Source organism: Oncorhynchus nerka, linkage group LG15 (genome assembly GCF_034236695.1).
Source record: "Oncorhynchus nerka isolate Pitt River linkage group LG15, Oner_Uvic_2.0, whole genome shotgun sequence".
In the NCBI taxonomy this organism is placed as follows: domain Eukaryota; kingdom Metazoa; phylum Chordata; class Actinopteri; order Salmoniformes; family Salmonidae; genus Oncorhynchus; species Oncorhynchus nerka.
Genome location: NC_088410.1, coordinates 74,608,712 through 74,622,926, shown reverse-complemented (window position 1 = coordinate 74,622,926; position 14,215 = coordinate 74,608,712). Strand labels below are relative to the sequence as shown.

The 14,215-nt window shown below is 42.4% G+C and overlaps 1 protein-coding gene, 2 non-coding genes and 1 pseudogene across 3 annotated transcripts; 1 reads left to right on the top strand and 3 right to left on the bottom strand.

The window, feature by feature from the left end:
* The first annotated feature begins 831 nt into the window (after positions 1-831).
* On the top strand, positions 832-2,286 carry LOC115142339 (glycosyltransferase 8 domain-containing protein 1-like; annotated as a pseudogene).
* Positions 2,287-5,123: 2,837 nt separating this feature from the next.
* Positions 5,124-10,888, bottom strand: LOC115143301 (guanine nucleotide-binding protein-like 3). The gene is made up of 15 exons (XM_029683557.2): positions 10,783-10,888; positions 10,526-10,584; positions 10,063-10,203; positions 9,853-9,969; positions 9,676-9,768; positions 9,434-9,569; positions 9,215-9,318; positions 8,883-9,033; positions 8,459-8,546; positions 8,015-8,192; positions 7,766-7,908; positions 7,429-7,565; positions 6,208-6,359; positions 5,881-5,950; positions 5,124-5,604 (listed from the first exon to the last, which is right to left on the bottom strand). Exons 1-15 carry the CDS (start codon positions 10,793-10,795, stop codon positions 5,504-5,506), a joined length of 1,683 nt encoding a protein of 560 aa, XP_029539417.1. The 5' UTR covers positions 10,796-10,888; the 3' UTR covers positions 5,124-5,503.
* LOC115143829 (small nucleolar RNA SNORD19) lies at positions 5,740-5,815 on the bottom strand. The gene has a single exon (XR_003865725.1). It is a non-coding gene; the product is annotated as a small nucleolar RNA SNORD19 (small nucleolar RNA).
* LOC115143830 (small nucleolar RNA SNORD69) lies at positions 8,319-8,394 on the bottom strand. Its single transcript, XR_003865726.1, has one exon. It is a non-coding gene; the product is annotated as a small nucleolar RNA SNORD69 (small nucleolar RNA).
* Positions 10,889-14,215: the final 3,327 nt, after the last annotated feature.

Below are 14,215 nucleotides of genomic sequence, written 5' to 3'. Positions count from 1 at the left end.
GCTATATGATCACTCCAATATATTGGTATCACTCCACATCCAAAATGAGGATTTACAGATTCACTCCCGTGTACACCTGTGTCACAGGCTGGGTTACACCCCTATATATAGACCCCATGGCCACGACACATGTTCTCTACATCATTGTTGAGGTGCAAATAGCACCGTAGAGGATTGGAGTGTGTTTCGTTACCTTCGTTATGTTTCACTATATTGGATCACTCCAATATATTGGTAAACCCGTACCAGATTTAGTCGGTACTAGAGGGGCCTGGCCGGCCATCCAGCCTGGCCAGCCAACCAACCGCAGAGGGAGGTGCCACATTACCCGATAGTACCTAGCAAAGGTGCAAAAGAGGAAGTCTAGCGGGCCGTAGCACAGATATCAGCGATGGGCACTCCTCTTAGTAGAGCCCAGGAAGCAGCCACACCTCATGTTGAATGTGCCACCACAGATCCCAGCACTGGCCTGCCAGCCAGGCGGTATGCTGTCGTATTCGTGTCCACGATTCAGTGAGAGAGCCTCTGCTTGATAGCCCATCCCCCCAGGACTCTCTCACCATAGCAGCCAGAAATCCGGTATGTTGTTCTCACTGACCGTGTCACCTCCAAATAGGTGGCCAGTGCCCGCACAGGACACAGCATGCTGGAGGGAGGCCGGTGGCGGGGGGTTGTAAGCAGACAGGATAAAAGGGATGTTCACATGCCTGTCTGACAAAACCTTCTGGAGGAATGAAGGGTTGGGGCGGAGAGATATACTTCTCCCACCGGTGTCCATCCGGTAGCACTCAGAACTTAGCACCCACCCTCTTCATGGAAGTAATCACTACTATGAAAACCACCTTCATAGAGAGGTGTTTCGGGGAGGCAGACTCCCAACGGTTCGAATCCCAGCTCGCCATTGAGCGGGTCCTAGCTGGACGCAGGCAACAAACCACCTTCATAAACCTGGAGACACACAGTGGGGGACATCCCTTGGTCTCCAGGTATTTCTATTATATTTGAGTGACATTCTACTGCACTGTTGGTGCTAGTAACATAAGCATTTCTCTGCACCTGAAAATCTGTGTATGCAACCAATAAACATTTGATTCGAATGAATGCTAGACATATGAATATGATATATTTGCAGGGGACATTCAAGGGCTTTTTGACACAAGCCTAGAGTCAGGGCATGCAGCTGCGTTGTCAGATGACAGTGATTCTGCATCCACAAAGGACATAGTTCGAGGAGCTGGGAACCAAGTACACAACACAAGCTGTAGGCTACAATGACACACACAGGAAATAAAACCTCCATATAATAAATGAATGAACAGAATGGGACTTATTTTACATAATGGTATGAAAGCATTTTTTCCCCCTTCATATTTGTACTTGGTACCATATCAAATAATGTCAACGTTTTAATTATCTCAAGTATGCATTCCTTTAGAACAACTATATTGGCTTTTTAAAAGAAGGCCATCGAGAAGCTGGGCATGAGTGCCAACACGTGTTCCTTTAATCCTGGGGTGATTGTGGCCAACCTGACGGAGTGGAAGCATCACAACATCACCAGCCAACTGGAACACTGGATGGAGCTCAATGCACAGTAAGTCACCAGCAGAGCCAGACAGCCTCAGGGGCAGAATTCCCTCAGCACTCCAGAGATTATTATGAAATAAAATATCTACACTGTATATTAATTAAATCAATCCAAATAGACATTCATTGTAGACAATTGAAAAGCATTCCCTTTGAGTTTTCATTTGCTTTAATTGTATACAAATAATTGTCAGGGAAGACTTGTACAGTAAGACTCTGGCAGAGTATCACCACACCTCCCCTGCTCATTGTCTTCTAGAAACACCACTCTAGCATCGACCCCATGTGGCACATCAGGTAAGAACTGTACTACTATGGTCTGTCTGTCCATGTTTCCCTAATGATGAGCTGCAGACAGCCCTGGCACACTTAGTGGTGTAATGTTGTATGGAAAAGTAAAAATAAAGGTTATAGTTAGAGTATCATCATTGCCCTGTACAGTTTATTCTCCTCTAAACTAGCAAGCTGTTGGTCTTTGTTTGCGTACAAATATTCAGTATTCCTCTATTTTCTGGGGCTACTGGTGCTGGAAACCGCTACTCTCCCCAGTTTGTGAAAGCTGCCAAACTCCTCCATTTGAAGGAACATTACAAACCATGGTTCAGGACCTCTTCATTCACAGAAGTCTGGGACAAGTGGTATATTCAGGATCCCACAGGTAAATTCCACCCAGTTCAGAAACATACAGGGGACAAGTAGACTAAAGCAGGGATGTGACCAGACAACAGCTCATCTGCCCACCCTCCAGTGACTTCTCAGGAACCCTAACATGATACAAGACAATTCCAAACAGAGTGATGTCTGTTTACTGTACGGTGGTGTTGTTTATCTCAGGCATGATGCTCTCTGCGCTTTTAACGGACCTCTGAGACTATCACAGTGCAGGTGCATTTATACGGAGACTTGATTACACACAGGTGGATTGTATTTATCATCATTAGTCATTTAGGTCAACATTGGATCATTCAGAGATCCTCACTGAACTTCTGGAGAGAGTTTGCTGCACTGAAAGTAAAGGGGCTGAATAATTTTGCACGCCCAATTTTTCAGTTTTTGATTTGTTAAAAAAGTTTAAAATATCCAATAAATGTCGTTCCACTTCATGATTGTGTCCCACTTGTTGTTGATTCTTCACAAAAAATACAGTTTTATATCTTTATGTTTGAAGCCTGAAATGTGGCAAAAGGTCGCAAAGTTCAAGGGGGCCGAATACTTTCGCAAGGCACTGTACCTGTGCTAATTAACTATCTGTGTCTCCGAACACCTGTGTGTAAACGGATGCCACAAAGGTGTTAACACTGTCACAGAAAGATACTGTCGCCAGCAACTGTGTTAAAACCGGTTAAACAGTGTGTGTATATTCTGCATTTATGAAATTAGTTTGATGTGATCTGAAAGTAGAGGGCATAATGTTTCTAGAACTGTACCGCAATATATTTACGTTTAGATGGAGTATTTGATTGTTCTGTCTGCCAAGCCAATCTGCCCTCTAAATAGAATATGTAAGGTCCTTGGACTATAAGGATTACTAAACTCCTTTAGTCCATTGCACTACATCTCACTAGTCTAGTAACCTTCTGTCTTATACAGTATTTTCACATCAATGCAGATGCAGCTACTTAAGACTGTTGAGACGCACCTATGGTTCTTTGCTTAGTTTCACATGAGACAAGATAATGTATATCTATAACATGAAGTAGTGCCATACTGAATACATTGTGTGTTCAGGAACTGTCCCCTGTGACAATTTGCCAAGATCACCATTTTCCTTAGACCTTCAGTTTGATGCTGTTAGAACAAGGATCAATGTTATGTTACTGCCAGTTGTCTTGCACTTTAACTCCTTATCCTTTAAAAGGCAGTCTCTATGGGGGTGCCACAGGGTTCAATTCTCAGGCCGACTCACTTCTCTGTATACATCAATGATGTCGCTCTTGCGACTGGTGATTCTCTGATCCACCTCTATGCAGATGACACCATTCTGTATACTTCTGGCCCTTCTTTGGACACTGTGTTAACTAACCTCCAGACGAACTTCAATGCCATTCAACTCTCCTTCCATGGCCTCCAACTGCTCTTAAATGGAAGTAAAACTAAATGCATGCTCTTCAACCAATCGCTGCCCGCACCTGCCCGCCCACATAGCATCACTACTCTGGATGGTTCTGACTTAGAATATGTGGACAACTACAAATACATAGGTGTCTGGTTAGACTGTAAACTCTCCTTTCAGACTCATATTAAGCATCTCCAATCCAAAATGAAATCTAGAATTGCCTTCCTATTTCGCAACAAAGCATCGTTCACACATGCTGCCAAACACTCTCATAAAACTGACTATCCTACCGATCCTTGAATTTGGCGATGTCATTTACAAAACACTCTACACAGCATATTGGATGCAGTCTATCACAGTGCCATCTGTTTCATCACCAAAGCCCCATATACTACCCACCGCTTCATGTTCGTTGCCAAACCCACTGGCCCCAGGTCATCTATAAGTCTTTGCTAGGTAAAGCCCCGCCTTATCTCAGCTCACTGGTCACCATAGCAGCATCCACCCGTAGCACGCACTCCAGCAGGTATATTTCACTGGTCATCCCCAAAGCCAACTTCTCCTTTCGCCGCCTTCCAGTTCTCTGGAAGTATTTGCAAAAATCACTGAAGCTGGAGACTCATATCTCCCTCACTAACTTTAAGCATCAGCAATCAGAGCAGCTTACAGATCATTGTACATAGCCCATCTGTATATAGCCCATCCAACTACCTCATCCCCATATCATTTGATGTATATATTTTTTTCCCCTTCTCCTTTGCACCCCAGTATCTCTACTTGCACATTCATCTTCTGCACATCATGTTTATTTGCTAAACTGTCATTATTTAGCCACTACGGCCTATTTGTTGCCTTACCTCGATAATCTTACTTCATTTGTACACACTGTATAGACTTTTCTATTGTGTTATTGACTGTACTTTTGCTTATTCCATGTTTGTGTCGCACTGCTTTGCTTTATCTTGGCCAGGTCGCAGTTGTAAATGAGAACTTGTTCTCAACTTGCCTACCTGTTTAAATAAAAAATAAGTCATTTGTATATCAGGATCACTACCACACAACACTTAACACAAGCCTACTATCCTTTGTCTTGATTGCATTTTGCAGTGACATGCCTTTGTGCTAAGTATGGATGTCATACACACAAACCACTAGTGTCAATACATGTGCAACAGCTGAAATGGTTATGAATTTGATAATTGCAAGTAACTTATTTACACTATCCTATGGTTTTCATCTGAAGTATTAAACATGGTGTTAAGTTACGCCATTTCTTTACTTTGTACAGAAGGATTAACCTAACCAATGTACATTTTCAAATAGTCATCCTTTTGTAAAAGCAGCTTAATAAAACAGTCAACCACCTTGAGTCTTGGTCCTGATAAGTCAACCTAACAACACCATGCAAACTAAAATAGATCATATGTGGGGTTGAGCTATTGTATTCATCACCATTTTAACTCGAATGAGAAAGCACAACTTAAGCCAAAATATGGATCAATTTATTTGTGTTCAGGCTATATACAATCATTCACAATGAACATTGAAGATCTTAAAAACAATTTACCACTGGACCTTTACTTAAAAGGCAAAACATTGGTACCAACTAAGTTTGCAGGTTACATCCACACACACACAGGACTTCAAATAGTAACTGCAGATGGTGCCAGTACAGCTAGTAAAGTTAAGATATCAGAGAGTTGAGAAACAAAGGCTGCCTTTACACAGGCAGCCCAATTCTAATATTCTTTCCACCAATTGTTATTTTGACTGATCACCAGATTGGGTTAAAGACCAATTAGTGAAAAAACAAATCAGAATTGGGCTGCCTGTCAAACGCAGCCAGAAGGTCATAGATGTTCATTTAAAATCTGTGTTGAAGTCATAGGCATCATCTGTCTGGACTGAGGAGAGAATGTTGACTGGGACAGGAACCTGGAACCTCACTTTGGCAGGTTCTTCTGTAAAGAGGAGAAATCATTAGTTAAGTGATATTGACAGACTTGATTGGGAATGAAACAGGAATTAAGCTATTCCCCGAGGGAAAAATTAAATACATCCATTTCATTCTAGGTCCCAAGCAAGGTTCTCAGTCTGGCTCAGCAGTGGGATCAGAGTTGGATTAGAAGTCTTCACTTAAAGTCAGACTTGCTTTATTGTCCTCATTTCCACACAGACCGATCCTATATTAATAAGGAACATAACAGGAATGAAGCTGGTCTCTAATATTGATTTACTTGTAACTGGTGTCTTTATCGGTGGTTCATCCGTTTCATCTGCATCAGACACCTCTTCAACCCCATCATCCTGAAATTAAAAGATATTCCATTAAAGGCCTTTATTTCTTTGCAGTAATAGCCCAGATGTGCCCTGAAAGGATTTGTTTAGATATTTTATACATTGTCTTGAATTTACAATAAATCGGCTCAGCAGTGGGATCAGTTAGATTAGATGTCTTCATTAACTCAAGACTTGCGTTATTTGTCTTAATTCCCATGCTAGAACAGACTGATCCTACTTTAATTTGATTTATCAGGTGAGAAATAAGTGTAAAGATTTTCTACCTCTTGGTTCGCACAGCTACCCTCCATCTCCTCTTCCTCAGTGGGCCCTTGAGCAGGTTTGTCCTCAACCACGTCACTGTCACTCAGCACTCCTGCAGTGGGGCCTTTAGACAGGAGGATGATGCTGCTGGCCTGGTTTGGGAACTTTACACCTAGGAGAGTAGGTCAGTCATCACATACACTTACTGTACAAAACATTAGGAACACCTTCCTAATATTGAGTTGCACCCATTTCCACCCAGAACAGCCTCAATTTGTCAGGGCATGGACTCTACAAGTTGTTGAAAGCAATACACAGGGATGCTAGCCCATGTTGACTCCCAATGCTTCCCACCACTGTGTCAAGTCGGCTGGTGGACCATTCTCGATACACACAGGAAACTTGAGCGTGACATATATATATATATTTTTACCTTTATTTAACTAGGCAAGTCAGTTAAGAACAAATTCTTATTTTCAATGACGGCCTAGGAACAGTGGGTTAACTGCCTGTTCAGGGGCAGAACGACAGATTTGTACCTTGTCAGCTCAGGATTTGAACTTACAACCTTCCAGTTACTATTCCAACGCTCTAACCACTAGGCCTTTGCATTTGACACTCAAACCAGGGCACCTGGCACCTATCATACCCCGTTCAAAAGCATTTAAATCTTTTGTCTTGCCCATTCACCCTCTGAATGGCAAACCATGTCTCAACGTGTAAACATCATTATTTAACTTGTCGCCTTCCCTTCATCTACACCGATTGAAGTGGATTTAACAAGTGACATCAATAACAGATCATAGCTTTCACCTGGTCAGTCTGTCATTGAAAGAGCAGGTGTTTGTAACCTCAATGTACATCAGGGTTTTCCAACTCTGGTCCTCCAGTACACCCACCAGTACATCTGGTGGCCCTTTTTGTTATGGCCCTGGACAAGCCCACCTGATTCTACATGGCAACTAACCATCAAGCCCGTGACAAATAGAATAAGGTGTTTTTGTCCGGGGCTACAACAAAAGGTATGCTGGTGGGGGTACTCGAGGATGGGAGTTGGGAAACACTGGTGTACATCAACAAATTACTGGGCGGAAGGTAACCTGGCAGTTGAGTGTTGGGCCACTAACCGAAAGGTCGCTGGTTCAAATCCCCGAGCCGACTAGATGAATAAGAGCGTCTGCTAAATGACAAATGTAAAACGAGAAAATTCTTCTATTAGAGAAAATACTAAATTAACACACTTCTTAGAGTCTCCTCGTTGCTCTTCCTCAGCTTGTCCAAGTCCCAGCCCTTCTGCATCTCTGTTACAATGTCGTCAGAGAGGTATGGGGGAAGGCTTGCCTTTTCAGGGGCTTTGCAGTGATAACTCAGCTTTGCCCTGAAAAGATAAACATTTTAAGTATTTACAAAAAATACCTTTCATTCTAGTTTCCAGGCGAAGTGCTCAGTCTGGCTCAGCAGAGGGATCAGAGTTGGATTAGAAGTCTTCACTTTAACTCAAGAATTGCGTTAATTATCCTCATTTCCATGCTAGCCTCACCCTACTTTAAATTTGATTGGTGACAAATCATGACTCACCCTGTCCAATCACTGAGGAAGGTAGAGGCAGCCAGCTCTGTGTTAGGGAATCCACCCTTCTGCAAAAATCCACGTTTCTTGGCAAAAAAGGATAAAAACTCCAACGAGTTTCTGAAGTCCGGAACATTGTACTGAAGCATTACCTGAAACACAAAGTCCAGGATTAACTATTAGTAGGCTCAGCAGACATAGGGCTTGATCTCAAACTTGGCAGTAAACATTTCCTCACACCAGTCATCTCAGTTTCACCTGTTGCTTGTTGCACTGTTTGAGCAGGGTCCTGACGGCCTCTAGAACAGTCTCCTGCTTGTCCTCCACCTGGAGACTCCTCAGCGCCATGGCAGCTTTTGGGTTAGACTGGGCCGCCACTATCCCTGGGCTATCAATCATCTTGACATTTTTAGAGATGTGGACATCTTGGAAGCACCTGCAAGAGTCAGACATGAGGTATGTTAGATGTTAAGCTACAAGTGGCATTTGAGCAAATTCAGGTGAACAGACATGACCAAGGGTTTTGGACTGTTCAGCCCCAATTGGTAAGACCTCAATGAGGTGTATGAAGCTCAGTGTTGGATTGAATATAGACTCCATTGTTTTGTCAGATCTTCAACTTCATCATGCTTCATACAATTCCTCACCATCTGCGAATAGAATGGACTCCATCATTATCATGAATGGTTCAGCTTCACTCACCTGGTGATCCCTCTCTGGACTCCTGCATTACAGGCCCTCATCCCTTTTAAGCTGTTGATCAAACTGCTCTTCCCCACGTTGGGGAACCCTGAGGGGACAGCGGAGGGCATAAGTGGGTCAAGTAATAGACAACGTGCATTTATAATGTTCAGGATAAACCCTTAAAGATTCATAATCTTGTTGTCATATAACAGATAAGACAGGCCAATGTGTGCATACAGTACGATAATATAATTGGAAAAAATACACTGCGGTCGCTATGGATGAGATCAGCGTTGTAGTAGTCGTCACAGACATCAGTAGTTCACACAAATCATCATAATTTCGTAAGCACAGCACTTTAATACCACCACTCGAGAGCCATACTAATTACAAGAGGAGATGCAGTTTGTCTAAATAATGGCGAGGGGAGTAGCTTCCTTACCGACTAAGCCCACTTTTACTGAGCCCCCTCTCCCTGTCCCATTTGCAAAGTCTCCCAGGAGCTGGAGAAGACAGCCACCGCCATAACACGCCACTCCTTTGGTCTGGTCTACTACTCCATTAAGAGTTGCAAACCTAGCCTTCTTCTCTTGCTGTTTAACAAAAAAACGTGTATAAGCATTTATGATCAATATTCAAATAGTCTACACAGTAATGACCAATTTTCTACATTCTGCACGTGTGACCGAACCTGGTCATCAATATGGATTCCCCAAGTAGTCAGTGAAATTAATTCCATTAAAATCTTAGGCACTGCATGTACATAGTCCATACCACCGTTTTATCCTGTAGTTGTGTGGATGCCTTGAACGCCACAACTGGGAACTCAAGCTGAAGACACTGCAGCCACTTCTCCACATTCTCTTTAGGGACAAGATCTGCAGGATTTGGAAAATTAATTGTATGGTTAAGTTGAATTACCTTTGGAATAAAGATACCACTACATCTCAATATAATTGACATTAATTAAAGACTTATCCATAAGATTATTACCTATTTTGTTCAACAGGAATAGTAGCTTCTTGTTTCCACCCCTCTTCAGTACAGCTTCCTCTAGCTGTGGACACCTGCAGCCAAGGGGATCTCTGGCGTCTAGGACTTCAATTATAACGTCAGAGGCATCGATCACCTGAAGAAAATATAGACTGAATATCAATCCATAGGGACAAGCAGGTAGGGCATGTCTTCGCACCTAATACCAATTGAGACATGTAGATTTAATCATCTTTAGCTACCTTGTTTAATTCTGAACAAAAGTGCTTCTTTGAATTCCTCGGGTCACTTTGTTTCACCATCTGTTTGACAAGGTCCTCCTGTGACGGTAACTCCTGTGGAGTTAAAATGTGGAGTTAAAATATTGTCAAGCTACATGAGTGCATGATTTTTTTGACGCCCTTCACATTTTCCTATACCTTTCTGGCTTTCTTCACTTTGGTGTCTCTATCACTACTGGCAGCGTTTTCCTTCTTCCTCTTCTGAGCCCGTTGTTGTTGCTTGGCAAGCTTTTTTTTCTCTTTTTCTTCTTCAAGCTGGGTTGGAAAGAGATGAGTGCACGTTCATCTAGGCCTAATTATTTTGCCACCTAAAATGAGAGGGGACCACAAAACAGTTCATGAACTCACCTTTAACCTCCTCTGTTCTGCTTCCCGCAGAATATCCTCTTTGAAGGGTGCTTTGTTGGGAACTCCAATATCCTTTTTCGCTTTTTTGCCTACTCCTTTCTTTTTTGCATCTTTTTTTAGTTTTCTGTTGTGTTCCCGGACCTAAAAATCAAATTACATAAATCATGACAAGACTTTATTTGCGCATATGGTATATTTTTTATTTAGTACATAGCTTATTAGAATAATATACTGAGCTAGCTAGCATACCTGATTCAACTATTCATCCTGCCCCTGAATAGGTGAATTATGTGAGCTAGTTCAGGACTACAACACAATTGTGAAACGTATAGAGGTCCCTGCAGGAGAAGTTTTAAAACCACCGAGCTAGCCAACTTAGCTACTTGATGACAGCAACTGCTACCGTTAGGAGTAGCCTAAATATAATTAGGTATTGACAGTAAATAATACAATTCACCAATACCTTTTTCTGTATTTTGTAACGTTTGGAGCAAGACACACGTTTACTTGCTTTCTTTAACCCTGGAAAAACATGAAACACGCATGAAAGTCTCGGGCTGGCTTGCTAACAAGCTAATGCTAGCCAGCATGGGTCATTAGTTAAGTGTTAGCAGTCTAACTGGCAATGTACACATATATTCAACTGAAGATAATATTATTTGTGATTAATAAGGATAAACCACTGTACAATCCAAATGTAAAGACGTCAGCTACACATACCTGGGCGCTTCATTGCAGGACTGTGGTTCTGGCACTGTGACTAAAATTCTGCTGCACGTGGAACCACCAGCTAGCCTTTACGTTTCCGCTTCCGGTTTGGTCATCTTTGCTCATCTACAGCTGTGCCCAGCAGATGGCGCCAAAGCAGTATTTGACTCATTTTGACTTCATTTAGGTAGGTGCCACTACCAGATCTATTTCATAGGATTTAAGTTCCTACAGTGCAGTACAATTACTAACCATTGCAATAAACGCAAGAAGTCATACTTTACTAAAAACACGCTCTCTCTCTTCAGGCCTACTCACTTGTGACCACTTGTGGGCACTTCAGATCCCCAGCTGCATGGGTGCCCCCAGAGTTGACTCACTGTGCTTTCTCTACCCCAACTTCCCAATCCCTGTGACTATACCCTCCTGCACACTTCTCGCATCTTGGGATCTCTCTCCTACACACTGCTGCAACATGTCCGAATCCTTCGCAACTAAAGCACCGCAACAGGTTCGGAACAAAGGCCTTCACAGAATAGCTGATGTAACCCAACCTGAAACTGTATCAAAGTTCAACAATACAGACAAGGTACACTATTTCCACCGTGTCCGTGTCACAAACACGACTCTACACTCAACGTCACCCCATTTATTACTCCAGAGACTGTCCGTAAAGTAAAGAATCCCACACAAGCTTTGGGACCTTTAGTCTTCCGAAATAGAGGTCCAGAAAAGTCGGGTCCGCAGCCACTCCATATTGAAATTTCATGCAGTCTGACAGTGCTGTAAAATAGCTATACAAATCCGATTGGTCAGATTTTTGCAACTAATTGACCAATTACATCATGCTTTGTGTTGCATTAGCATTGTGATTGGTCCCAAACCAATAGGAGGCCATTTTTAAATGTAATAATCCCTAATTACTTTCTCTTTCTGTAAAACCCCCAGGGCCGAAGTAGTCTGGTTTTCAACCAAGAAGCATTTTTATCAAGTTCCACTCTCCCCCGATCCTGAAAGTTCCTGAAATTCCTTTTCACTTTAGTCCACAGATATTGGCCTATCGGTGCTGGTGAGCAATCTGTATTATGTAGCCGATATTTTGGGGAATTATGTAGAATTAGCATGCAGTATTCCCTGAAAATGATCAATTATTTTCTTGTATCAAGGGAAGCAATATACAGTCGTGGCCAAAAGTTTTGAGAATGACACAAATATTAATTTTCACAGTCTGCTGCCTCATTTTGTATGATGGCAATATGCATATACTCCAGAATGTTATGAAGAGTGATCAGATGAATTGAAATTAATTGCAAAGTCCCTCTTTGCCATGCAAATGAACTGAATCCCCCAAAAACATTTCCACTGCATTTCAGCCCTGCCACAAAAGGACCAGCTGACATCATGTCAGTGATTCTCTTGTTAACACAGGTGTGAGTGTTGACGAGGACAAGGCTGGAGATCATTCCGTCATGCTGATTGAGTTCGAATAACAAACTGGAAGCTTCAAATGGAGGGTGGTGCTTGGAATCATTGTTCTTCCTCTGTCATCCATGGTTACCCACAAGAAAACATGTGCCGTCATCATTGCTTTGCACAAAAAGGGCTTCAAAGGCAAGGATATTGCTGCCAGTAAGATTGCACCTAAATCAACCATTTATCGGATCATCAAGAACTTCAAGGAGAGCGGTTCAATTGTTGTGAAGAAGGCTTCAGGGCGCCAAAGAAAGTCCAGCAAGAGCCAGAACCGTCTCCTAAAGTTGATTCAGCTCCGGGATCGGGGCACCACCAGTACAGAGCTTGCTCAGGAATGGCAGCAGGCAGGTGTGAGTGCATCTGTACGCACAGTGAGGCGAAGACTTTTGGAGGATGGCCTGGTGTCAAGAAGGGCAGCAAAGAAGCCACTTCTCTCCAGGAAAAACATCAGGGATAGACTGATATTCTGCAAAAGGTACAGTGATTGGACTGCTGAGGACTGGGGTAGTCATTTTCTCTGATGAATCCCCTTTCCGATTGTTTGGGGCATCAGGAAAAAAGCTTGTCTGGAGAAGACAAGGTGAGCGCTACCATCAGTCCTGTGTCACGCCAACAGTAAAGCATCCTGAGACCATTCATGTGTGGGGTTGCTTCTCAGCCAAGGGAGTGGGCGCACTCACAATTTTGCCTAAGAACACAGCCATGAATAAAGAATGGTACCAACACATCCTCCGAGAGCAACTTCTCCCAACCATCCAGGAACAGTTTGGTGATGAACAATACCTTTTCCAGCATGATGGGACACCTTGACATAAGGCAAAAGTAATAACTTAGTGGATCGGGGAACAAAACATCGATATTTTGGGTCCATGGCCAGGAAACTCCCCAGACCTTAATCCCATTGAGAACTTGTGGTCAATCCTCAAGAGGCAGGTGGACAAACAAAAACCCACAAATTCCGACAAACTCCAAGCATTGATTATGCAAGAATGGGCTGCCGTCAGTCAGGATGTGGCCCAGAAGTTAATTGACAGCATGCCAGGGCATATAGCAGAGGTCTTGAAAGAAAAAGGGTCAACACCACAAATATTGACTCTTTGCATCAACTTCATGTAATTGTCAATAAAAGCCTTTGACACTTATGAAATGTTTGTAATTATACCTCAGTATTCCATAGTAACATCAGACAAAAATAACTAAAGATACTGAAGCAGCAAACTTTGTGAAAATTAATATTTGTGTCATTCTCAAAACTTTTGGTCACAACTGTACTGTACATAGAACAGCAGCAGTTTTTCTTTAAGTATTACTGATGGTGGGACATCCTTGACTGTCAATCTAATGGACACAGGGACCATTAGATTAATGTCATAGGGATTGGAACATCACTGCCCTGAAATGGACATCATTTTTATTTTACATTTACATATGTCGAGCATGTGCTGTTGTCCGTGTGTCATCTGGAATCTAATGGGTTCTTTATGATTATTCAATTGTGCCATGAAGTGGAGCACTGCCCGAAGGGGATGAAGTGGAGTGGGGAAGAATGTTTGTGACTGGAGATCTATGGGCTGGTTTCCCAGACACAAATAGATTAAGACTAGAACTGGACTAAAAAGTGATTTCAATGGAGAATTTCCATTGAGAATGATTTTTAATCCAGGACTAGGCCTAATCTTGGTCTGGGAAACTTGTCCTAAAAGATAGAGGCCCAACCATAAGTCTATGGGCCCAACAGTATGATAGAGTTGCCCTTGATGTGCAAAGGTATCAAAGCTGAACACAAAGAAAGGACTTCTTAAAATCAAAAAGGATTGCAAGTGCAATTGAAAATGACTACTGAAGAATACCAGGACTCAAAAAGACACTGAAATCTTTTAATATCTTCCAATTGTTCATGGCTATTATGAATCCAGATATGGATGATAGTGAGAAAGCACAGCCATCCTTTGATGTTGCTATTACTATCCGT

What these genes read in the sequence shown, in the direction of transcription:
- LOC115143301 (XM_029683557.2), bottom strand. An exon ending in GTTACAAAATACAGAAAAAG is followed by an intron (nt 10,204 to 10,525) that starts GTATTGGTGAAT and finishes TTTGATTTTTAG; the next exon opens with GTCCGGGAACACAACAGAAA. An exon ending in TTCCTCAGTGATTGGACAGG is followed by an intron (nt 7,566 to 7,765) that starts GTGAGTCATGAT and finishes TTATCTTTTCAG; the next exon opens with GGCAAAGCTGAGTTATCACT.